The sequence below is a fragment of the Bubalus bubalis genome, chromosome X (assembly GCF_019923935.1).
Source record: "Bubalus bubalis isolate 160015118507 breed Murrah chromosome X, NDDB_SH_1, whole genome shotgun sequence".
NCBI lineage: Eukaryota > Metazoa > Chordata > Mammalia > Artiodactyla > Bovidae > Bubalus > Bubalus bubalis.
The window spans coordinates 113,301,516-113,328,642 of NC_059181.1; the positions used below are offsets into that span (position 1 = coordinate 113,301,516).

At 41.1% G+C, this 27,127-nt stretch overlaps 1 protein-coding gene across 1 annotated transcript; it reads right to left on the reverse strand.

The window, feature by feature from the left end:
* Positions 1-318: 318 nt before the first annotated feature.
* Positions 319-26,804, reverse strand: LOC102412828 (pre-rRNA-processing protein TSR2 homolog). The gene is made up of 3 exons (XM_044936501.2): positions 26,789-26,804; positions 25,797-26,334; positions 319-367 (listed from the first exon to the last, which is right to left on the reverse strand). The coding sequence occupies exons 1-3, from the start codon at positions 26,802-26,804 to the stop codon at positions 319-321; spliced, it is 603 nt and encodes a 200-aa protein (XP_044792436.2).
* Positions 26,805-27,127: the final 323 nt, after the last annotated feature.

Consider the following 27,127-nt stretch of genomic DNA (forward strand, 5'->3'; position numbering starts at 1 on the left):
ATAGAGAGAAAATGTAAAAGAAAATATAGCCACACTCCAAAACAAAATAACATCTCTGGACTTAAAATGGTATAGAAAAAGTAGTGGGCATGGATGAAGTGTCCAGAAGGGTCCACAGGGCACTGGTTTTGAAAGCAACCAGAAATGTCTAGGAGTTCACTACCTGATGGGTCATGAGTACAGGAATACAGCACACAATATAGAAAAGGAGCAAGGCTTTCTGCTTGAGAAAAGAGGTTTAAACCAATGATTCACTGTACCTGCAGCTACCGCTTATATAAAGCTGCACCAAACATCCAGGCAGAGAAGCAGAATAAACTACTCATCCAGGTCTTGGGCCAGGATGCTCATGGTCTTAATGTTGGACCTGCAATAGTCCCAGTATCACAGACGAGAGGGGAGCCCTATGCTAGACTCTGGGCCTGGGAGCCTGGATGGAGGCAAGTGCAAAATCATGAGATGGGGACTTTCAAATAAGTATGTTTCTAGTCCTCTAAGAGAGAAAGGGCTTCCCTGGTGGTCAGTGGTAAAGAATCTGCCTGCAATGCAAAAGACAGGGGTTCAATCCCTGGGTCAGGAAGATCCCCTGGAGGAAGGAATGGTAACCTGCTCCAGTATTCTGGCCTGGGAAATCCCAAGTACTGCAGAGCCTGGCGGGCTACAGACCATGGGTTCGCAAAGAGTTGGACATGACTTAGTGACTAAATGACAACAACAGAAAGAGAAAGGGAAGAGTAACTGATAAAATGAACAACAAATTATGAAAAAGATATGTGGAGAAATAAAATAATTATACATTAGAAATAGAAATGATATATGAATATATATAGAAAATACATATAGAAAGAGAGACAGATACAAAGACAAAAAGAGACAGAGACAGAGAGGCACTTATATGGAGACTAAAATAAAACTCAATAGATGGGAAAGAGATAAGAGTCAAACAGCAAATTAGTAAACTGGAGGATAACACTAAAGAACCAGTCTAAAAGTCAGCACAGAGAAACAGATTTAAAAAAAAAATGAAAATTTGTCATTTGCAATAACATGGATGTGGAAACAGTGTCAAACTTTATTTTAGGGGGCTCCAAAATCACTGCACATGGTGACTGTAGCCATGAAATTAAAAGACGCTTACTCCTTGGAAGAAAAGTTATGACCAACCTAGATAGCATATTCAAAAGCAGAGACATTACTTTGGCAACAAAGGTCCGTCTAGTCAAGGCTATGGTTTTTCCAGTGGTCATGTATGGATGTGAGAGTTGGACTGTGAAGAAAGCTGAGCACCGAAGAACTGATGCTTTTGAACTGTGGTGTTGGAGAAGACTCTTGAGAGTCCCTTGGACTGCAAGGAGATCCAACCAGTCCATTCTAAAGGAGATCAGTCCTGGGTGTTCTTCGGAGGGAATGATGCTGAAGCTGAAACTCCAGTACTTTGGCCACCCCATGTGAAGAGTTGACTCATTGGAAAAGACTCTGATGCTGGGAGGGATTGGGGGCAGGAGGAGAAGGGGCCGACAGAGGATGAGATGGCTGGATGGCATCACTGACTCGATGGATGTGAGTCTGAGTGAACTCTGGGAGTTGGTGTTGGACAGGGAGGCCTGGTGTGCTGCGATTCATGGGGTCGCAAAGAGTCGGACACGACTGAGTGACTGAACTGAACTGAACTGATGCTAAGTGAAATAAGTGAGGCAGAGAAAGATAAATATTATATGATACTTATATGTAGAATCTATAAAATAAAACAAACTAGTGAATACAACAGAAAGAAACAGACTCATGAATATAGAGAACAAACCAGTGTTTACCATTGGGGAGAGGGAAGTAGGTAGGGGAAATATAGGGGTAAGGGGTTAAGAGATACAATGTATTGTGTATAAAATTGTACTAAGATCATGGCATCTGGCCCATCACTTCATGGCAAATAGATGGGGAAAAAATGGAAATAGTGACAGACTTTATTTTCTTGGGCTCCCAAATCACTACAGATGGTGACTGCAGTCATGAAATTAAAAGATCTTTGCTCCTTGAAAGAAAAGCTATGACAAACCTAGACAGCATATTAAAAAGCAGAGACATTATTTTGCCAGCAAAGGTCCATATCATCAAACCTATGGTTTTTCCAGGAGTCATATACAGATGTAAGAGTTGGACCATAAGGAAGGCTGAGTGCTGAAGAATTGATGCTTTTGAACTGTGGTGTTGGAGAAGACTCTTGAGAGTCCCTTGGACAGCAAAGGAGATCAATCCAGTCAATCCTAAAGGAAATCAACACTGAATATTCATTGGAAGGACTGATGCTGAAGCTGAAGCTCCAATACTTTGGCCACCTGATGTGAAGAGTTGATTCATTGGGAAAGACCCTGATGCTGGGAAATATTGAAGGCAGGAAGAGAAGGGGGTGATAGAGGATAGATAGTTGGATGGCATCACTGACTCGATGGACATGAATTTGAGCAAACTCCAGGAGATAGTGAAGGACAGGGAAGCCTGGTGTGTTGCATGCAGTCCATGGGGTCGCAAAAAGTCAGACATGAATGAGTGACTGAACAACAACAACAAATGTATAAAATATATAAGCTACAAGGATGTATTTGTACAGCACTGCCAGTATTTTATAATAACTATAAATGATGTATAACTTTCAAACATTGTGAATCACTATATTGTATACCTATAATTTATACAACATTGTACATCAACTATAGCTCACAAAAAATAATCACAATGTTTTTCAAATGGCCCCTTATAGGGAAAGAGGGGACACGGGATGAGAGTAAAGAGATAAAAGTCATACCTCTTGGACTTATATATTCAGATTGCATATTGAATGGAATGATATAAATTTTTTTTAATTTATAATTTAAATTTAATTATAAGGCAAAATTAAATGAAACTGAAAACTAAAACCATTCCTATAAACTGAAAATGAACTTTAACAAATGAACTGTGTTGTTGAGTCTGTGGCAGAAACACACAGAATGGAATTGTTCCAAGTGGCAGTAATTTCACTATTCATCCCTAGTGGGATATACTCTAGGACCAAAAGAAAAAAAAAAAAACTAACCAAACAAGAACAACAAAAAAACACACAACCAAACCCCAAACCCCCAGAACAGCAAAACAAGCTAACAAACAAACAAAAAACTTCTTGTACTGTCTTCCATTATCATATTGGTAATTGACAAATTGGTTTCATTGAAGATTTCCTTGGTGGTCTAGTAGTTAAAAATCCACCTTGCAATGCAGGGAACATGGATTCAATCCCTGGTCAGGGAAGTGAGATCTTAAATGTTGCACATCGCAACTAGAGAGAAGCCCACATGCTGCAACTAAAACCCAATGGAGCCAAAAATAAATGAATATTTAAAAAAATTGGTATTATTCTTCTGAATCTATTATACATTTATCTATCAATAGGTTATAAAGCAAGTAAGAACTTATGTCAATGTCATTAGCAATTGGGATTTTCTGTACAAGACAGCAGTAATAGAAACATACTTTTTTAAAAAGTATAAAACCTATAATCCTGAGTATGAATTGCAATATTAGTATAAATTTATAATGTATTTGGATTCTGATTTGAATAAACCAAGTGTAGGTGGTGCTAGTAGAAAAGAATCCACCTGCCAATGCAGGAGCCGCAGAAGTGGGTTTGATCCCTGGGTCAGGAGGACACTTTGGAGTAGGAAATGGCAACCCACTCCAGTATTCTTGCCTGGTGAATCCCATGGACAGAGGAGCCTGGTGGGCTATGGAGTGTCATACTGAGTGGAGTAAGTCAGAAAGAGAAAAACAAATATCGTATATTAACACATATATATGAAATCTAGAAAATGGTATAGATGATCCTATTTATAAAGCAAAAAGAGAGACACAGACATAGAGAACAAATATGTGGATACAAAGGGGGAAAGGGGGTGGGAAGAACTGGGAGACTGGAATTTACATAAATACACTACTATGTATAAAATAGATAATTAATGATAACCTACTGTATAGCACCGGGAACTCTACTCAGTGCTCTGTGGTGACCTGAATAGGAAGAAAGTTCAAAAAGGAGGGGATACATGTCTATGTATGGCTGATTGTTTTTGCAGTACAGCAAAAACTAATACAACATTGTAAAGCAACTATACTCCAATAAAATTAATTTTTAAAAAGTCAATGAGAAGTGAATATGTTTTAAAAGTTTATAGCCTGGGAGTAAGAAAAATTATTCACTATAACAAGAGTTCATATCAAGATAAACTGGTATAGCATTCAAGTCTAAAGGTAAGATAAAAACATGTTTTTTTCATATAAGAAATAAGAGAGGCTTCCACCAACACTCATGGCAGAGCTTCTCCCTCCCACACTTCTTTCCTGGAAGGGGCTTTGGGAAGTCATAAGAAAGAGTTGGAGGCCTTTGATGTAAAATCTCAGACAATTATTCCATAAACATTGGTAAATATCAGCTAAAGTTTTGCTTATTTATAGATATTTCACTGAGGGCTTTCCTTCCAGGTCGATCAAGAGGAAAACAGGAAGAAATCAACATGATCTGAGTGAGAGAGGCTATGGAGAGGCCAGAGGACAAACAAAACTAAGACCAAAAAGTAGAGACATGAGAATGCTCAGTGAAGTTCATGTTGTTTTAGATTCAGGAAAAGAAAAAAAATAGAGCAAAACAAAACAAGACAAAGAGGGTGAAGAGAGATTTTCAAATGCCTACAAGTGCTTATCATGTGATTATTGGTGATTTTTGTTTTCTTTCTATGTGTTTTTGTAAGTTTTGAGCATTATGACGTTTTTAATAATAACAATAAAGATATTTCTTCAAATATGAAAGAAAAGCAAAATTCAAAAACTACCTTTATCTTTCTAGAATCCTGAGGGATAGAGTTGTTGAATACGGTATGATCCCTTTTTATCCTCCTCCAGCACTTCCCTACCCTCTTTTGCAGCTCAATCATATTCTACTCTTTGTGACCTCATGGACCATACAGTCCATAGAATTCTCCATGCCAGAATACTGTGGGTAGCCTTTCTATTCTCCAGGGGATCTTCCCAACCCAGGGATCAAACTCAGGTCTCTCACATTGCAGGCAGATTCTTTACCAGCTGAGCCACCAGGGATGCCCTCTTTTGAAGCTAGGTTTGGTTATGTGACTTTATTGGCCCATGAGATATGAGTGCCAGTTAACTTGCCACTTCTGGGTGAAATTTGCTGAATTGTCCTCCTCTTACTGAGGTTATGACGAGATCTCACGCTAAGATGAGGCCTCCATTGTCCTGAGTCTCAGAAAGGCTGTGACCAGTTTAGGAACTCTGCTGACCCCTGGTGAACACACAGTAGGGGCAAAACCCAGACCTGTGTTATATTGCACCACTCAGACTGGGGAGCTCTGCTCATCACAGCCATACAGAGATCCTCTTGAGAAATGCGTGCAGGTGATGTCCTATTGTAGTTCAGGTTTCCCATTTTCCTCCTGATAAATTTAAGAATCAAATGAACTGGAGCAGAGAATAGGCCTCACCTATCGTCTTTCAAATTTCAGGCTTAAGATCACCTGGTGACTTAGGTGTAAATTTTTAAGCACTTCATGCTTAGAAGATTTGCTCCAAAGGCCAAGGCTTCAGAAGGATCGGTTCCTGTTATTTACTCATGAAATGTCTCCAGTGCTCACAGAGCAAAAAAATCTCAGGATTGCTGCACATTAAGCCTTCTTTTTCTCCACACAAATGGCTAATTGCCTTGGAATCCCAGAGGCAGTGCAAGGCAGAAGGGAGATGGAGAATAAAAGAAAATTGCTTTAAATGGGCTAAATATACCTATGAAGGAAAAAAAAAGCAAATTTTCCTACAAGGCAAGTGCATCAATTAAACCTTTCAATGGGGAGATCTTACTTATGTTCTCGGCATTAGTCTGGAATATATATTACGGAACTCTATTTACTCCTCTAATTAATATAAATGAGCAGTTACCATAGCAATTATTGCATTATATGATGCACATAAAACTCTGGCTATGCTTAGAGCTAGGGTCAACATTTTAAATCACTCTTGACTCATCATGAATCAAATGTCCCTTTCCAGATATTCCGATGTGTGAAGGTTGAGCATTTATTAGTAATAATGGAATGTAGAATTAACGTAGCACATTAGATCCTCAAAGTGCTTCAACCATTTTAACTAGTGAAACTCCACAGTGCCTCTTCTGTGAGCCTCTGCACTGCCCATCTTTCCAATAGGGAGCTAGAATGAGGCCTGCTGAAGGGCCCGGGAGTCATTCCCAGAGAGAGGAGTGACACTCTTTCCTATAGTTTGGAAATGCAAAGTAGAGGGTTTTATTATTTGTCACAGGAATGACAGAAGAAAGAAGAGTTTACATCTCACCAGAATTCACAGCATCATTTTGGTCTATGCTTGAGGAGATGTTAGAAGCCTGGAGTAGCCAGGTGGAGGGGATAGGGGAGGGAGTTTGGCCTGGAATCCAGACCCATGGACTGGGACTCTGGGTAGCTGCCCATGCGTCTGAGTTGAGAAGGGCTCTGGGCTTGGCTTAATGTTCTCTGGCCACTGTCTTGAAATTCTAAATCAGTTCATCTCTGACTTTACATTTCGTAAGTGAAGTCTGGTGGGCTAGTAAACCCGGGAGCCTCACCTCACCTCCCATCCCTCATTCACCTCCCTGCTTCTAGGACCCTGGTCCTCCTGGGCACCACCTAGCCTCTCCCTCCATACCCCTCCCAGAAACCACTCCTGCCTTTTATCCCCAGCTGGAGCTGGGGGTAGACATGGGGAAGGGCAGAACTAGGCATGCATGTACTATGTAGTGTCAGGGTGGGATGTGGCAGCTACAGTCCCCGCTCCAGGCTGGCAGCATCACAATATATTCAGCAAGTAGGCAGAGGTGAGCCTGTATCTGCCTTGAGCCAGGGATTGAGTCTGTCCTGGAGTGGAAGTCTCCTGTATGCCATGGGGGTGGAGTGGTGATTGGGTGGCAAAGAGAAATGCCCAGCTTGACTTCCTGCCCTCAAGCCCCCAGCCAGGGCCGTGTGTGGACATCTGCCAGCTGAGTGGGAAAAGGAATCTGGCAGCTGGGCATTGTGTGCCCTCACGGCACCTTCAAGGGTCTATACTTGCCTCACAAGTATCAAGTGAATGTGACATTAAAGAATAAATAAAGATCACCAGTATAGGTCCAGAGAGATGGTGGGAGAAAGGAAGTAAGTTTTATATTTTTGTTACTTTAATGGCACCTTAACCTGACTTTTGAACAAGGGGCCTCAAGTTTTAAATTGCTCTGGGTATTGCAAGTTAGGTAGCTGACCCTGGCCTCAGCAGAGATTGATCAATAATAGTAGCTATTATTTATTGAGCAATTAACCTGGTTAGGCATTGTGCTGGGTGATTTACATGCATCATCTCACCTAATCCTTAAGACAAGCTTGAGAGGTAGATATCATTTCTTACTACCTCTATAACTCTTGAATTTGGGGTCCAAGTTACTTAGCTTTTATATGCCTCTGTTTTTTCATCTGTAAAATAGGCTGTATTAGATTAATTCTATGAAATTGCATTTTTGTAGGTCAGAAATGGTCAAATAATGGTAATTTTGTATGATTCAACTTAACATTACCTTGCTCATTGAATTGCAGGGAATATTCAATGATACAGCCCAGGAAAAGTTTTGAGAAAACTAAAAATCCTCAACTCAGAATAAGCACTCAACTAATATTCACTACTGGGCTTTTATTATTAGTGGTCATCTTATTAGTAGTGTAAAAATTGTTTTATACAAAACAGGGACTCCTAGAAGTTAAGTGACTCAGCTAGAAAGTGATGGATCTGACATGGGAACCCAGGCCTTCAAACCTGGGCAGCATCACCTTGTTCCTTTGTAGTGTTTGGAGAAAGCACAGGGCTCTTCCCATCCTGGTGCGACCTTGGCCTAGGGAAGTGTGTCCCAAGGTGAGGTGTATCCTGTGTCTGAGGCTGACCCAGAGTTTAGAATCCAACCTTCATGCTGTCCCTCAAAGCACATTGCTTTTTCCTCGTCTCTAAAATGAGAGCACTTTCTGCAACCTGAAAGTGCAGTGTGTTTGCATACATTGAGGGAGGGAGGTCAGCTTGCCAGAAAGGTATTGTCTACAGAGAATATGGGGTTCCCTTGTGGTTCAGCTGGTAAAGAATTCGCCCGCAATGAGGGAGACCTGGGTTCGATTCCTGGGTTGTGAAGATCCCCTAGAGAAGGGAAAGGCTACCCACTCCAGTATTCTGGCCTGGAGAATTCCATGGGGGAATTCCTATAGTCCATAGGGGTGCAAAGAGTCAGACATGACTGAGAGACTTTCACTCACTGGTTTATTTCTATTACCTGAGGATGAACTGGAAAAAAGAGTAAAAGTTCACGTTGGATAAATCCTCAAAACTTCAGAAAGCTCCCAAGACTCCCACTAAATTTTCTTAATCTTCAACTGCTTTGTATTCTGTGCGATGATCCACATTTGCAAAGAGGAGCTGCTCTTCCCCGAGGGTGCCAGGTCTCAGAGTGGACTCCATTCAAATCACAGAGCTGATGGTCAGGGGCCAGTGGGGAAAAGGTCCTGAAATTAAGGAGATTTAAAAAATGAAAGGACTCCGGAAAAAACGAATGTGATATTAAATCTTCCTGGTATGATCTGAGTTATGGTCACTGTTTCTGTTACTCATGGAAGAGTGAACAAAAACGTCTTTTCCACTCTCATTTCCAAGGGTTTCCTGACACAGTCATTCCAGCAGTCTTGTGGAGTAGTTTTGAAAAGCACATTTTCACCCACCTCAGTCCTCAGACGCTGCCCTTGACGAGCAAGGGAGGAGGTAGGTAAAGTGACTTTGAAATGCGTCATGTTGAATTGTGTCCTTCGACCTGAGGCAGTCATGGGTGGGAAAGCTCATGGTGCCATCTTAGAGGCATGAGCCCCACTTCCATGCCCTCAGCCCATTCCCTTTCCTGAGTCTGTTTCTCCATCAGGAAAGTGAGGGCCTGGATGCAGTGTCTAAACAATCCTTCAGATTCAACATCTTACTTCAAAACTTTCAGCCACAGTAATAATCATAATAATCATGTAAGAATAGAGCATGTTATTAAGAATTTATGATACGCACTGTCAGCACTTGTGTGAATTTAGGGCAAGTTACCTACGTTCTGTGTGTCTCAGTTTCCTCATCTGCAAAAGGCGGAAACCTGACTCACCTCCCACATAGAGAGTTGTCATGAGAATTAAATGAATTCATCCGGGTAAAATCCTATGTGCCTGCCACATCAGAAGGCCTCAAGAAATGTTCCCTGTTATTAGTATGAGGTTCCAGGTATAATGTGACGTGTTTCGTGCAGATGTAGACTGTCTCTGCCTCTTCCCCTAATGCCAAAATCAGTGCTCAAATTAGTGAATCTGGATGTGGGGAAATAGGATGCCTGCAGGGCAACAGAATCAGCAAAAAAAAATAAGGATACTTTAATTAAAAAACTAGATTTTTAAACATTTTAAATGTCTTTATTATTTAATCTACACTCAATGATAAATGTCCATGAAAAGGAGTAGTGTCTTCACAAAAATTCTGGGAGCTGCAGCACTGAACTGCATGTGTCCCCAGCTAGGAATACTTGGCCAGGATGATGTCAATTGACTTTCCTGTTGTGACTTCTTTGGGGAGCCTGGGACAGATCTAGGTAGAGTAGAAAGTGCGTAAGAGCCTGGGTCCTCCTCCCCGCTCTACTGTCTCTAGCTTTGGGCCTGGGAGTAAAGCTTCTCTTCTTTGAGCCTTCATTTCTGACTAGGAAATGAGGGGCAGACCAGCCAGTCTTAAAGATCAGTCTTGCCACCATAAGATTGAATAGTTATAAATGAAATTGTATTCATAAACTTGTACTGATGGCTCTGACTTCTTTAAGGAAATTGCTACTTTCTTTAACAATATAAAATTTACATCCTTCCAGGCTGGCAATCCCTGTTATAAGCTGACTGTTGCTGCTGCTGCTGCTGCTGCTGCTGCTAAGTCACTTCAGTCGTGTCCGACTCTGTGCGACCCCATAGACGGCAGCCCACCAGGCTCCCCCGTCCCTGGGATTCTCCAGGCAAGAACACCAGAGTGGGTTGCCATTTCCTTCTCCAATGCATGGAAGTGAAAAGTGAAAGTGAAGTCCCTCAGTCATGTCTGACTCTTTGTGACCCCATGGACTGCAGCCCACCAGGCTCCTCCATCCATGGGATTTTCCAGGCAAGAGTACTGGAGTGGGGTGCCATCGCTGTGTTTCCTCCCAAATTCATATGCTGAAGCCCTAATCCCCAACATAATGGTATTGGAGGTGGGGCCTTTGGGAGTCAATTAGGACATGAGGGTGGAGCCCTCAGGATGGGATTAGAGCACTTGCAAGGAGAGCCGCTGAGGAGACAACCAGCCCTTGTCTTTTCCCTGTGAGGATACAATAAGAAGACAGCCATCTATAAACAAGAAGAGGGCTTGCACCAGAAGCAACCATCATGGCACCCTGATCTTGGATTTCCAGCTTCCAGAACTATGAAAAATATAATTGGGTTGTTTAAGCCCACCCATTGTATGATATTTTTCTCAGAGCAGCCTGAGCTGACTAAGACAAGCCTCACACCAGAGGGAGACCCTTCAAGTGAGAACATTGACTCTCCAAGCTATACCTTACCCTGAACTGAAACCCAAAAGCCCCATTCATCATCTGACCTTCTGACGGATTCCTGATGTGGCTCATACATTGGCCTTGTTGGAGGCTGAGAGTGGGCATGGTGGTGGCAGTGGGCCTGTCCTGTTATCCATCATTCTGGCTTGAGTGTAGACATGGGACTTTGCCCACAACAGAGACATGGCTGGCGCATTTACATAAGACTTTATAGGACTTTATTAAGGACTCAAGAATAGCAATGGGGAAATTAACAAAACTAGGCAGGAATCTAGACATTTATCTTACAACTTTTGTTTTATTCTCTGGAGAGTATCTTGGCCCTGTCTTATCTTAGTTCCCAGCCCACCTACAACCTCCACAAAAGCAATCTCAGCAAGCACCCCAGGAGTAGTAGCTCAGAGAGACGACTCTAACCAGGAGACTCAGAAATGCCAGTTTAAAGAGAACTCATGTCCCCTTACCCTTTGCTGCCTTCCACAAGGCCACTACCTACTTATCATCTAAGAATCCACCTTTTCTAAGGATAGATCCAGGGAATCAGGGCAGAACACAGCTACCAGGACTCAGACCACTGGATTGGAATGGAACACAGTGATGGCTCCTTACAGCTACAATAACAGCTGACAAATGTGAGTGTCTGTGATGTCCTGGGATTGTTCTAAGCATGTTACCATGGCAGCTAATGTACTTCTCACAACAAGGCTATGGGATTGATACTATTATCCTCATTTAACATATGAGAAAATTGAGGCCCAGAGAGTGGTAGTAGCTTGTCCAAGGTCACAAAGCAAATCATAATAGAGCTGGGATTCAAGCCCAGGCAGTCTGGCTCCAGAGCCCACATGTATAACTGCTACACTGTGTGGACACACACCCAGAAACAGGGCAGAGCTAAGCAGACCCTGAGGTGAATTAGAACAAAGGTGAATCAGATCTAGTAGGTTTTAGAAAAATAGCCACCTTACCTCACACTGCTCAGAAGCTAGAGAAGAGAGACAGACATGTGGACAACTAACAGCAATATGATGCCACATAGCCAGGGGCCAGTTACTGCTCCCCTTGCAGGGTTTACAGAGAGCGTCAAAGAAGAGGGGACTTCTATGTCCATAGACAGAAGAATGGATAAAGATGTAGTCTATATATACAATGGAATATTCCTCAGCCACAAAAAAAAATAAATAATGCCACCTACAGCAACATGGATGGACCTATAGATTATTTTACTAAGTGAAGTAAGTCAAGGATAGATATTATATTATATTGCTTATATGTGGAATCTAGAAAATGATGCAAATGAACTTATTTACAAGACAGAAACAGACTCATAGACTTAGAAAACAAGCTTATGGTTACCAAAGGGGAAACAGGGAAAGGATAAATTAAGAGTTTTGGATTAAAAGATATAAACTATTAGATATAAAGTGCATAAACAATAACATCCTACTTTACAGCAAAGGGAAGTATATTCAATATTCTGTGATAAGCCATAATGGAATATATATATATATATATATATATATATATATATATATATATATCTGAATCACTTTGCTGTACACATGAAATTAACACAACATTGTAAATCAACTATACTCCAATAAATAAATATTTTTTTTAAAAAAAGAGAAGGAGACTTTTGCATTAGAGGTAAAGATTAAAATAACTTAAAACAACAACTACTGGGGCTTTCCTCCAGAGTAAGCAGACCAAGTCTCCCAGACGCACTGCTGACACACACAGGGTATATTGTCCCTCAGTATTTTGATGAAATTCTGTAAAGTAGTCCACATTTCATATGTTAAGAAATTATTACAGAAAAAAGAGAAATTTAAAATGCATAAATATCCTCATACCCATTAGGAGAGCTACTATGAAAAAATAGGAAATAACATGTGTTAGTGAGGATATGGAGAAAATGTAACCCCTAAGGGGCAGAATATAAACTAGTGTCAATGCTATGGAAAATGCCATAGCAGTTCCTCAAAAAATTAACCAGAGAATTTCCCTATCATCCAGCAAGTCCACCTCTGGGTATATATCCAAAAGAATTGAAAGCAATATCTTAAAGAGATATTTGCACATCTGTGTTCATAGGAGAATTATTTACAATACACAAGAGGTGGAAGCAACACGTGTGCATCAGAGGACCAACAGACACACAAAATGCAGTGTATATGCACAGTATACTATGATTCAGCCTCAAAAAAGTAGAAAATTCTGTCACATGGTACAACAAGAATGAAACTTGAGAACACTATGCTCAGTGAAATAAGGCAGTCACAAAGACTATATGATTCTGCTAATTTGAAGTAGTTGGAGTAGTCAAATTCATGGAGACAGAAGCATGGTGGTTGCCAGTGGCTGGGGGTGGGGGGAATACGGAGTGGCTACAGCATTGGAAGAGTCTCAGCTTTGCAATATGCAAAAGTTCTGGAGATTGCTTTAGATAACGTGAATATACATAACACCACTGAACTGCCTACTGTCACATGGTTAAGATGGTAAATTTTATGTTAATGTGTTTCTTACAATTTTTTAAAAGTACACTATAAACCATGGCACTGTGCTGCAATTCTGATTGAATACAAAACCATTTTGAAGTGATGTCCACAGTATTGCTGATTGCTAAGGGACTTGTGTTCACACTGATGCTACCTTGATTTCTAAGCTTAGCATGAAATGGCAGCCAAATTCACCAGGAATCCACAAGTGACTCCCACTTTGCCCTTCTTTTGTAGCTAAAAGTCCCCCCCCCCATATTAACACGTTATTAGTAACATAACATGCCACCTGTTCAGTCAAGAAGACTCAGCTACACCTTAATGATCGATGGGTTCAATAACCATAACGGTATTTATCCTGGATGAGATAAAGATCACCAGTCTTGTAACAGGCTTCAAACATGGAACCAATCATCTTCCCATTTAAATTGGAAAGAGGTACCTACAATCTGTGATGCATGTAAAACAATTAAAGCCATTAAAAAGGCAAAAAACCACCCCATGGAGTGAAGACTGGGATCTCCCAGAACTTGACTCCAGCTTGATCCCTACCAGCATCCAGTCAAGAGGTCTTGGGGGTGAACGGAGTGTTGGAAGGTTTCTGGCTGATCAGGCTGTTAGTTACCTCGGACTCACTTGAGTGGGGCGGGGATCTTGAGAAAATCTCTGATTGAGCCTGCTTTCAGGAAGAATGTAGTCTCATTGGGAAAGATAATGATGGGATGGCTTCTGGAGTCCAAAAACTCCAGATTCAAATTTCAACCCTTTCTACCTAATGCTGCTGCTGCTGCTAAGTCGCCTCAGTTGTGTCCGACTCTGTGCAACCCCATAGAGGGCAGCCCACTAGGTTCCTCTGTCCCTGGGATTCTCCAGGCAAGAACACTGGAGTGGGTTGCCAATTCCTTCTCCAATGCATGAAAGTGAAAAGTGAAAGGGAAGTTGCTCAGTCGTGCCCAACTCTTAGCGACCCCATGGACTGGAGCCTACCAGGCTCCTCCATCTATGGGATTTTCCAGGCAAGAGTACTGGAGTGGGGTGCCATTGCCTTCTCCGTTCTACCTAATAGTAGCATGTTACTAGAAAAATAATTTTCCTCTGAGTTTCAATTTCCTTATCAGTAAAATATGAATAATAGGACCAGGCTCACAAAGTTTTTGTGAAGATTGATGGGTTGTACATGTGAAGCACTTAGCATAGTACCATTACATCCTTAATATATTTTGTGTATGTGTGCTCAAATTGCTCAGTCATCTGCAACTCTTTTGCAATTACATAGACAGTAGGCCTCCAGGTTCCTCTGTCCCTTGGACTGCAAGGAGATCCAACCAGTCAATCCTGAAAGAAACCAGTCCTGAATATTCATTGGAAGGACTGATGCTAAAGCTGAAACTCCAATACTTTGGTGACCTGATGTGAAGAACTGACTCATTAAAACAGACCCTGATGCTGGTAAAGATTGAAGGCAGAAGGATAAGGGGATGACAGAGGATGAGATGGTGGGATGGCAACACCAACTCGATGGACATGAGTTTGAGCAAGCTCCAGGAGTTGGTGGTGGACAGGGAAGCCTGAGGTGCTGTAGTCCATGGGGTCGGAAAGAGTTGGACACAACTGAGTGACTGAACTGAGCTGAGTCAACCAACATGACTCCTCAACATTGCCACAGCATTTGCCAAGCTGCAGGGCTTGGTGTCAGCAATAGAAAGACCTAAAAGCCAAGGTCTCCATCCTAGAGCCAATGCAGGTGCTTCTAGATCAGCCTTGAATGGCCAGACCACCACAGACAGAAGGCCTTCCTCGCCTGCTAGAGCTTAGTCCCTCCTCAAAAAATTACTAGGATTCCTCAGACCTGTTGGGCAGCTGTTTGGCTCCAGGCTGCACTTGGAATAGACCAGGTCCTAATTATTTATTTCAGCATGTAGGATCTTAATTTCCCTGAACAGAGATCGAACCCAGGGCCCCTGTAGTGGAAGCATGGAGTCTTAACCACTAGACCACCACAGAAGTCCCAAGTTTTCAAAAGTTTAAATAGTATCTTTCATTCCCAAAGCATTTGTTCCAAGTCAGGAATAATTCTAAGTACTTAATGTGTATTTACTCACTTAATGCTCACGAACAGCCCTATGAAGTAGACGCTCAAAGAGGTCAAGTCTTCCAGCAATCCTTCTCTAGACCGCAGCTGGAATGAGGTTCCTGTAGCTACTCAGTTTCTCAATTAGCAAAATAACCCTGATGTAGGAGATGCTGCTAAGTCATCTTCCCAGTCCAGACAAACTGCCCTCTGCTTGTGAACTGAGGTTAGCAGAGATTAAGATAAAAAAACAAAAACAAAAACAAAAAACAAAAAAAACACACACACAAACAGGAGAAGCACTATTTTTGGGGAAATGAGTTATGTAAATGAGGTGGAACCCCATCATCTGGTCTATATCCCAGCATAGAAAATAACACTGAGAAAGTATATGTAGGCCAGGTGAACAAGTGAGTGAATGAATGAAGCATGCTATATTTTCAGCAAAGTTTTATGGTAAATAATTCACACTATGGTCCAAATGCTTGTGTCTTCCCCAAGTTCATATGTTGAAATCCTAACCACCAAGGTAATGGTATTAAGAGGTTGGACCCTTGGGAAGTGATTAGGTCATGAGGATGGAGCCCTTTAATAAGATTAGTGCCCTTATAAAAGAAGCTGAGCAGAGATCCCTCACCCCTTCCTTCGCATGAGGAAAAGCAGGTCCAATGTCTGTAACTCAGAAGAAGACTCTCACCAGAACATGACCATGTGGCACACTGATCTTGGACACCCTGTCTCCAGAACCCTGAGCAATAACGTTCTGCTATTTATAAAGCATCCAACCTGTGGTATTTGGTCATAGCGGCCTGAACAGGCTGAGACAATCCAATAGCTAAATATACCAATAGAAGCATGTAAGTAAGAAGAGGGTTTTTGTTTCTACCTTTATAGGGCACAGAGAAATAATGCCTTGGTTCCCAAATCTCTGCTGTGGCTTGAATTGGAAATGGGAGAGGAACTGAGGACTCAGGAACAGAGGTGTATGATGCTAGGGGCAGCCAGGCACTGAAGGATGAGACAATAAAGGTGGAAGTTGGCAAGGCCCTGACCCCTCTATCACCAGAGACACTGAACAGGAAGTTGGGGGATGGCTGCAGGCCTCCCAGGGTCTTGCCTCTGGCCAGAACCCCCTGAAAGCCTTATTGTCATAATGCTATTTCCCAGGGAACTGCCTTCACGAGAAAGTCATCACAGTCCTGAGATAATAGCTTCAGACGATCTGGGTGATGCAGCTTTGTCATCCTTCATCTAGCGAGTCAGCCTGATCCCCAGGAAAAGCTCTTTGAATCCTGGTTTCAGTAAACATCTTCTCTCTAATCTGTAAGCTATTTATCAAATATGAATGCACTTTTTGAAATGAGTAACTCGTTTCCCTGGTGTTTTTGTTCCAAAAATAATTGGAAGTGACAATACAAAGAATTACACATGGAGTTGAGTCATCATAAAATAAACATAAAGTTGGAACTGCCCTCGGAGGCTGACTCTCTGGTGTAGCTTCCTCTTGGAGGAGCCATGGGTACTTCCATAGGCAGAGCTGTGTTCCATTATTGATTAGCTTTTAGACTCTTGTTACACATTAGATTAGGATGGCTCTGTGAATAGAGAATGAATAATCCAACTGCACATACAAACATCTTAAGAAAGAGCTTCTAACATGATATTTTTGTAAAAAAGAAAACCTCATTTGGGCAAAATTGGAGAAAATGATAGTGTCCGTTAAACCCATGTTCTGGGTGACTGCTTACATTCGTGTTCTGTTCTTCACAGAATGAAGCTCAAGATTGCTTTTACCCAGTTTGGCACATTGGCATATGTGAGTGATTATATGTGTGTGTGTGTGATTGTGTGTGTGTATGTACATGTGTATGCATGTCAACCACTTAGGGCAATTTGAAATGCAGGTATTAGATAATATGCTCAGGGAGAATAAAAGATGCATATTATGAGACTACATTTTTAGATTAAGCCATTAAAACTCAAAATGTATATTTAAAGGGGGTTTCAAGCTCAAATAGCTTGAATTGAGCCAAAAACATTTGACAGCACCTCTTTCTTTTGCCTCCTCTCCCTCTCCTGATATTAGTTTTCCTTTCCTGTTATTGGAGGTATATCTGCCTTAGAAACTGCCTGGGCAAGGGACCAGTGAGCTTTGGAAAGTTGTGTGGTCTCAGACGGTCCAATGTCCAAACAACCGACTGGATGTGTGTCTGTTTCACAAAATCCTGATGGTTGGCTTGAACTCCGCTTTACTCATTCTAGAATTCATTTCTACTGGTTAGAAAGGCACAGACTATCCCTTGATGCATCATTGTTGTCCTCTAGTAGGGAGAATAAGCTTCCTGACCAAGTCTTTGTTGATCAATAGCTGAGCTTGTAGTGGTTTGTATGACTGCTGGAACAAATTAGCAGAAGCTTAATGGCTTAAACCAACAGAAATTTATTATCCTCCAGTTGTGGGGGCCAGAAGTCTCACATGGGTCTCATTGGGCTAAGATAGAGGTATTAGCAGGGCTGTGCTCCTCTCCAGAGGCTCTGGAGGAGCATCTGTTTCCTTGCTCTTTTTAGCTTCTAGAGACTGTCTGCACTCCTTGGCTTATGGCCCATTCCTCAGTCTTCAAAGTCAACAATATTGCATCTCTCTGACCCTTCTTCCACTGTGACATCTCTTGCTGACTACAGTCAGAAAATATTCTCTGCTTTTAAGGACTTGTGATTGGAGTCAAGCCAGTCCAGGATCATCTCCCCATCTCAAGGTCTTTAACCTTACTCATATTTGCAAATTCCCTTCAGCCATGTAAGGTAACATATTCACAGGTCTTGGATTTAAGACATAGATAACTTTGGGGGCCATTATTCTGCCTTTCACAGAGCTCCATCATTTTTGTTGGTGTTGATTTTCTTAGGAGATCCACCTCACTACCAATGCATCTGGAAAGAACACCACGGCTTACTCAATTCAGTGAACTTAGGAAGGACTTCTACTCTTTTGATCACCATGGTGGTCATTAAGATCCTCATTGGCCAAGGCCCAGCAGCAAGGTGAGAAGCTCATCTAGTTGGCTCTGATGGGCTGTCACACTTAGGCCCTTCAGTGTTTGGGGCCCATGAGACAATCTGGCTACCTAATAGCTCTTCCTTTCTGAGTTGAGAAATTGTTTCTGCATGGATGGACATTTTTAACTTCCCTTTAAATGCCTACTCAATGGCAATGTAATTTGTATAGAGGGAAGAGGATGCAAAACTCAGTTGAGATGCCATAATCACCTTTTAAGTCAAATTACTAAGCTTTCATTGAATCAGGATTCCAGGGCAGTTAAATGTTATGGCTGATGTTCAGCAGGAGATCAATTGCATTTTCAACACAGGGAAGTAATGTATTTGCCCTCAAAAAGCATTTAAGTAATAAAATATTTCACATTACAAACTGGATAGCAGGGGAAGGGGAGGCAGTAATTCCCAGGTAGGCTCAGTGCAGGAGTTGATCAAGGCGCTGCAACTCACACACACAAATCCAGGCTGCCAAGTCCAGAGGACTGGCGTTGTCTTGCACATTTGGGCAGTTCACACTGTATAATTCAGGTTGAAAAAATAAATAATCCGCCTATCCTTCATTTCCTGTGTAATTAAGGAAAGCACCAACTTTGTGGCCTGTGTAATTACAGACCTGGGGGCCTGACCTCAGGCTGTCTACACCAGTGCCAAGAGAATCACTGGAAAAGTGAAAAATATCAGACAATCAACTGGTGGCTTTGTCACACAACTGGTTTAAATGATTTCCTTCTGCCTGTCTCTTTCAAACTAGGGACAGAAGTTCTATCTCCCGAAGTATCTGATTTGGCACCTGCACTCTACATCACTTGCACACACACCTGACAAGGACACTCTCGGGTGTCTGGCATTTTACACAAGCTGGCTGCCTCATCAACCCAAACCTCATGATGACAGTTATTTCCTCTTGTGTTCCTACTTTATTGAGGAAATGGAGAGAAAAGGCATGTATTTTTACCTCAACTTCCCTCTGCCCATCTACTAGTATATTCTCTAGGCCCATCCTTAATTCTGTCCCTCTTATTAGTTGTGTGACCTTGGACAAGTCATTTCACACCATCGAACCTCAGTTTGTCTTCTGTAAATAGGGGCGATTTGAAGGTGCACTTACATTTAGTGCCATAGGAAATTTGAACGAGGAGGACAAGGGTGTTGTGGTCACGCTGACTCTGCTATCTCCTGAGGGAAGGAAAAAAGAGACACTTGCCCCTTTCTCCACCTCTCTACCCTGCATCCCATCTCAACTCACTCCCAGAGGGGAGAGAAGTGGAAATAGGCAATATATGGAATGCAGAGAATCTTTGGGTCCATGAACTCCCTTTCCTTTGGAAAAGATTATATTGAATGGAAAGGTGTGAGAAGAAGAGAATTTTGGAGCTGGGTGCATCTTATGGCTGGAGAGTGGCCCAGGCTGGTCCAAGAGAGTAGCCTCTGCATCCTGCTTCTTGGTTCTGAGCCAGCCTGGAAGCGATCACGTCACCATTCTGTTCTCTCCCCGAGAAGAAGGATACAGATTTCGTCTTGTGCAAAACAATGATCTTTACTTTATTGTCGTCTCTTCAAGTTTTATCTGTCAGAAAACCTCCAGATTATGAAACCCAGAAAGAAAAAATAATAAACCAAAAGCAGAACCATCAACTTCATAATCCAAATATGCAAACCAAAGAGGAGTTACAAAATCATAGCATTTCTCTATGACCTGGTTCCTGTAATTAAGGTAGAGATAGGAACACCATGCGCTATGGACTCTGGGGTGTGCTTTGAAGGTTTAATTTCTCATGTACAAATCTCTATGATATTGGGCTACTCAGTTTACCTTGAGAAGCCTTGGTAGTCTCACCTTTAAAATGGGTGAGATTATAGGTGTTCCCCCACTCCAGTACTCTTGCCTGGAAAATCCCATGGATGGAGGAGACTGGTAGGCTACAGTCCATGGGGTTGCTGAGGGTCAGCCACGACTGAGCGACTTGCTTTTCACTTTTCACTTTCATGCATTGGAGAAGGAAATGGCAACCCACTCCAGTGTTCTTGCCTGGAGAATCCCAGGGACAGGGGAGCCTGGTGAGCTGCCGTCTATGGGGTCGCACAGAGTCGGACACGACTGAAGTGACAGCAGCAGCAGCAGCAGCATAGGTGTTCTGGGCTTCTCAGGTGTCTCAATAGTAAAGCCAATGCAGGAGACATAAGAGACACTGGTTTGATCCTTGGATTGGGAAGATCCTCTGGAGGAGGAAATGGGAACCCACTGTAGTATTCTTGCCTGGCGTAATCCCATGGACAGAGGAGCCAAGAGGGCTACAGTCCATGGGGTCACAAAGCCTCAGACATGACTAAGCAACTGAGCACAGTACACAGGAGCTACTTAGGAACAAATGGAACACAGTTATACCTTATTTTTTGTTTTAACTTAAATTTTAACTTTAGAATAGTTATAGATGTACAGAAAAATTATAAAGATAGTACAAACAGTTCTTTCGTATTCCACATCAGTTTTCTCCAATTGTTAATGTCTTACATTAGTACATTTATCACAACTCATGAACCATTATTGATGCATTATTATCACTGAGGCCCATATTTTAATCCGATTTTCCCAAGTTTTTACCCAATGTCCTTTTTCTGACCCAGAAGCCCTATAGGATTAGGTGGAGTTGTCATGACTCCTTAGGTGTCTCTTGACTGTGATAGTTTTGCAGGCTTTCCTTGTTTTGATGACATTGACAGTTTTATAGAGAGCTGATCAGGTATTTTGTCAAAAGATACTCAGCTGGGATTTATCTGATATTTTTCAGAAGATTAGACAGGGGTTATGAGCTTTGGGGAGGAAGATCACAGAGGCAAATGTGATTTTGCATTTCAGCATACCAAGGAAACATATTATCAACATGACTTTTCACTGTTGACTTTGACCCCAGTCACCTGGCCGAGGCAGTGTTCATCAGATTTCTCCACTGCTTTCCTCCTCTTCATATTGTCCTCATTGGAAGGAAGTTGCCATACATAGCCCACAGTTAAGGGACGGGGAGTGATGCTCTACTTCCCTGTGAGGGTAGTAACTATATAAAATATTTGGACTTCTTCTGTAAGGGAGATTTGTTCTCTTTCATTTAATTTTCGATTCAATCATTTATTTATGTCAGTATAGACTCTTGAATGATTATTTAATGTTTTGAGTTATAATCTAATATTCCCTTACTTATTGCATTGTTTAGTTTCAGTTTTGGCCATTGGGAGCTTTTTCAGGTTGGCTCCTATGTCACTTTGACATGTCCCGATCCTTTTGTATTTTTGAGCCTCTCCTTACTTTATAGCCCTACAAGGTGCTCCAGGCCAGTCTTACATATTTCCTTCCCTTGCCCTGGAATCTGCCATTTCTCAAAGGAACCCTGCTTTCTTTCTTTGGACAATGGAATTAGAAACTAAATTCTGGTTTGCTTATTGCTATGAAGGTGTCATTGCTTCTAGTCTCTCTCTAGTGGAGAGAGGCACATAGTATATCTATACATATGAACCTGTGTATATACATATGAATATATCTGTAGTTATTTCTCTGTTGATCTGTGCATGTATCTCCATCCATATCTATATCAAGCTAAACATGAGTTTGCACTATTGTCTCTGACTCTATTCCAGGGCCAGGGGGTTCCTTCCAGCCTTCCTTCCTTGGTTGTCTGTATCCTCTCACTCAAACAGTGAGAAATATGGCTCATACCATATGCTGTTCATTTATTATTTTTTTAAACACATTATACATGAACAGGGATTTGAGAATTGTTAACTCACACAATGGGAAACGACTTCAACTAGAACACAGTGCTATGTACAGTTCTTTTTGTCTTTAGACTTAACACTTCCACTCATTTCCAAAGTTACTTAGGTCAGCACCCTTATCCCTTACCCACTTCAGTGCAGGTATTTTGTACATTTGTAATACTGTTATTTCGTCACAGTCTGCCAATTGGGGTTTGTGATCTACCAATCAATTAAAAAAAAAAGATTCATAGTTTGTGCTGTCTGGTTCTGTGGATTTTGACAAACACACATTGCTGTGTATCCACCACTACTGTACCATAGAATAGTTACACCAGCCTAAGATACGACATCCCCTGTGCTTCACCTATTCAATGTTACCTCCTCCCCAAACTTCTGACAACTACTCAGCTATTGTGTGTCTCTTGTCTCTTCCAGAATGTCATGGAAATGGAATCATACCGTGTGTATCCTTTGCAGACTGGTTTCCTTCATAGCACATTCCTTTTTATCATTGAATTGCATTTTATTGCTGGCTGTACCACAGTTTGTTGATCCATTTGCCTCCCAAATAACGTCTAGGTTGTTTCCAGTTTGGGGGGATTATGAATAAAGCTGCTTTATTCATATGATTATGAATAAATATTCATACATTCCATAAATAAACTGTATTTGACTGATTATGAATAAACATTTGTGTACAGGTTTTTGTGTAAAATAAGTTTTCAAATCAGTTGGGTCAATATCTAGGAGCACCATTGGTGGATTGTATGATAAAAGTATATTCAGCTTTCCAAGTGAGTGAGTGAAGTCACTCAGTCGTGTCTGACTCTTTGTGACCCCATGGACTGTAGCCTACCAGGTTACTCCATCCATGGGATTTTCCAGGCAAGAATACTGGAGTGGGCTGCCATTTCCTTCTGCAGGAGATCTTCCTGACCCAGGGATTGAACCCGGGTCTCCCACACTGTAGGCAGACACTTTACTGTCTGAGCCACCAGGTAAGCCCACTTTCCAAAGGACTGCCAAACTGTCAAAGTGGTTGTCCCACTTTCCATTCCCTGAAGCAATGAATGAGAGTTTCTATTGCTTTGCATCCTCACTGGCAATTGGAATTGTTAGTTTTTTGGATTTCAGCCATGCTAAGATGTGTTAGTGGTATCTCGTTGTTTTGATTTACAACTCCGTAATGACCGATGATATTGGGTCTCTTTTCACATACTTATTTGCTATCTATATGCCTTCTTTGGTGAGGTATTGGGTCAGATCTTTAATAGTTCTTTGTGTATTTTGGATACAAGTTATAACTTTGGATTTTCCTAAGAGTGTATTTTACAGAGCAAAATATTTTAATGTCAGTAAAAAAGTCCAAGTTATTCACGTTTCATTTCATGGATCATGTTTTTCTTTTTCAGGATTGTGTTGACTACTATAGGTCTTTTGCTTGCTGTTTAAGTTTTAGAATTACCTTGACAATATCTAAAACCTTCCCTGAAGAAAGCCTTGCTAGGTATTTAATTTGGATTATGCTGAATCTACAGATCAAATTGAAAAGAACTGGTCTCATTACAATATTGTCCTATAATCCATTAACATGGACTAGCTCTCAATTTATTTAGATCTAGTTTGATTTCTTTTATCAGTATTTTATTGTTTCTGTGCACAGATCCCACACATACTTTATTAAACTAATAATACCTTAGTATGTCATTTTGGGGTGCTATTATAAGTACTGTTTTCCTATAAATTCTAGTTTGAATTTTTCATTGCTGGCATATAGGAAAGCATTTGACTTCTGTATATTGAGTTGTACCCTGCCATCTTCATATATTCACTCATTAGTTTCAGGGGTATTTTGTGAAGTATTTGTGGTTTCCTATAGACAATCATATGTCTTTGAATGAAGGAACTATTGCTCTCCAGTCTCTACACATTTTATTCCTTGGTCTCATTTTATTGACCTAGTTAGAACTTCCAGTACAATGTTGAATAGGAGTGGTGAGAGAGGACATCCTTGTTTATTGCTTATCTTAGGGAGAAAGGATCCAGTCATTCTCCATTGAGTATCATTTAGCTATAGGTTTTTCATATTTATATATATATATATATATATATATATATATATATACTTTACTATGATAATAAAATTCCCTTCTAGTTCTAGATTTTTGAGAGTTTTTATCATAAAGTGTGTAGAACTTTGTCATATGCATTGTCTGCATACATTAATAATCACATTGCCTTTCTTATTCAATCTGTTAATATGCTGACTTGCACTGATTGATTTATTAATGTTAAAACAGCTGTACATTCCAGAAATGAACTCCACTTAGTTACAATCCATTACAATCTCTTTATGTATTGTTGGATTCAATTTGCTAGTATTTTATTGAGAATTTTTACATCTTTGTTCATGAGAAATGGTAGTATATGGTTTTCTTATCTTGAAACGTCTTCTTATTTTGATATTAGGGCAATGCTTACCTCATAAGATGCATTGTGAAGTGTTCCCTCTTTTATTTTCTGGAAGAGATATTGTCAAATTGGTATTAAGTCTTCCTTAAGTTTTTGACAGAATACACAAGGATAACCATCTGGACCAGGTGTTCTTTATTTTGGAAGGCTTTCAAGTACTAATTCAATTTATTTTAATGAATATAATACTTTCAGGTTATCTGTTTCTCATTGAGTTAATATTTGTAATTTGTGCCTTCCAAAAAATTGGTTCATTTTATCTAAGTTATTAACTTTGTGTGGCCGTACAGTTGTTCACAGCTTTCCTGTACTATCTTTTTAATATCCATGGGGTTAGTACTGGTGAACTTTTTTAAAATTCCTGATATTGGTAATTTGGGTCTCTCTTACTTGTATTCATTAGACTGACTAGGAAATTATCAATTTTATTGACCTCTTCAAAAAAGCACCTTTTAGCATTCTTGATTTTCCCTAATATTTTTCTGTTTTCAATTTCACGGATTTCTGACTTATTTTTTTATTATTCCCTTTCTTCTGCTTACTTTAGTTTAATTTGTTGTTCTTTCCCTATTTCTTTTTTTTTAAATACAATAAGGCATTTTTTATTGAGGTCTTAAGCCTCAGCCCTGGACTTTGATGGGATGAGGCATTTGGAAAGAGGTTGGAGGAGACAAAACAAAGCCGAGGGACCTTGAGGCCACTGCCTAGGCAAGGACTTAGACATCCTAAAGGAACCCAGAGCTGGATACTGGGCTGCAGGAAGGGAACATTCCTGGGAGGTTCCGATTTCTGGGCAGGAGCATAGAGCTGCTCTGTGTGAGGGTGGGGGATTGGGAGGAGGGGAGAGGGAGAGGTGCCACAACTACTTTGGTTCGCATTTTCAACTAATCTCTCTTCCATTTGCAAGCTCATCTCACCATGCCTTACCCAGCAGGAACACTGGTTCTCCTTCTGGTCCTCTCCTTTCACACATTCCCCTGCCTACTATTCCCCTGCCTACAAGTTATTAGCTTCTCCCCCAGTCACTCCCATACCACTCATCCCTCCTTCTTCACACTAATTGCACCCAAGAGACACTTTGCTAGGAAACCAGACTTTATCACCCAGATCACCCCAAGACCAAGGACCCTTGGGTTCTTCTGCCCCCTGGAAGAAGCTGGATAAGGGAATGGGGTGAGGATGGAGATGAGATAACCAGTACAGAGGTCTGCAACCCTCCAACAAAAACCCTACAAACAAGTCCCAAGCAAACAAGGACCCAGACCGTTTCCAGCCCCACTCATTTCTTTCTCTGGTCTGGCCATCCTCCACTGTATCCTCTTCCTTAATAGTCTGGGAGTCTGGACCAAAGTGTTCAGGCTGTGGGCAGATCCCATCTTTAGCTGCCCCATCTTTCATAGCTGCAATCTCCACCTCCTTCATGCTCTTTGCACCATCATCCTCATCAGTCTCTCTGGCTGTATTCAGTCCATTGACTCTGACCTTACACTTTCTTTGGGTGATGAGAGAGGCCATCGCCTTCAGAGCAGCCCTATCACTCCTCTGGAAGTGGTGGAACATGGTCTGTAGCTGCTGACTCACCTGGGGCAGACTCCCACCCCCCACAACTGTATTAAACTCGTTTGTCATTAGCTCCCTGAGGAAGTCCTTCACCTCATCTAGCTCCAAGTCAGCATTGTGGAAGAAGTACTCCTCCACTGCACTCCCCAGCCATTCAGCCTTCTCCTGGCTGTGCACAAAGCCATTCTCCACAGTGATCTGCAAGGTGGGCCAGGCCTCCAGTGATGCACAGACCACAGTCCCTAAGAGCCTTTTTCTTTATTTCTTAAAATAGAAATGGGTTATTAATTTTAGATCATTATTTTCTAATATTTGCATGTAATTCTATAAATGTCCCTCTAAATATTGTTTTAACTCTATCGCAAAGTTTGATAGGCTGTATTTTCATTCTCATTTAGTTCAATATGTTGAGACTTGTTCTTTGCCCAGTGGTTTATTTAGAAGTGTGTATTTTAATTTCTAAATGTGGGGATTTTCCAGCCCTCTTTCTTTTATTGATTTGTAGTTTAATTACAGTTTTGTCAGAGAATATACTTTGTATGATTTCTATTCTTTTAGATTTCTTAAGGTATGTTTTATGACCTAGAATGTAGTCTGCCTTGGTGAATGTTTCATGTGAACCTCCGAAGAATGTCTATTCTGTTGTTGGATGGATTATGCTATAAATGTCACTTAGATCAAGTTGATTGATAGTACCCTTCAGGCCATCCATATCTTTATTGATTTTCTGCTTGCTGGATCTATCAATTAATGACACAGGAGTTGAAGTCTCCAACTGTAATGGTGGACTGTTTCTCCTTCAAGTTCTATCATTTTGCTTCATGGATTTTGATGCTCTGTTGTTAGGTACATAAATGTTAAGGATTGCTATGTGTCTTTGTGAAAGTAACTTGTTTACCATTATATAATGTCCCTCATTATCCCCTGTTAATCTTTTTTATTTTGAAGTATGCTTTGTCTAAATTTAAGATAGCCCTCCAGCTTTCTTTTGATTAGTGTTGGCATGATGTTGTTTTCTCCATCTTTACTTTTCAC

What these genes read in the sequence shown, in the direction of transcription:
- LOC102412828 (XM_044936501.2), bottom strand. An exon ending in AATGAGTGGGGCTGGAAACG is followed by an intron (nt 368 to 25,796) that starts GTCTGGGTCCTT and finishes GGACTATTGCAG; the next exon opens with GTCCAACATTAAGACCATGA.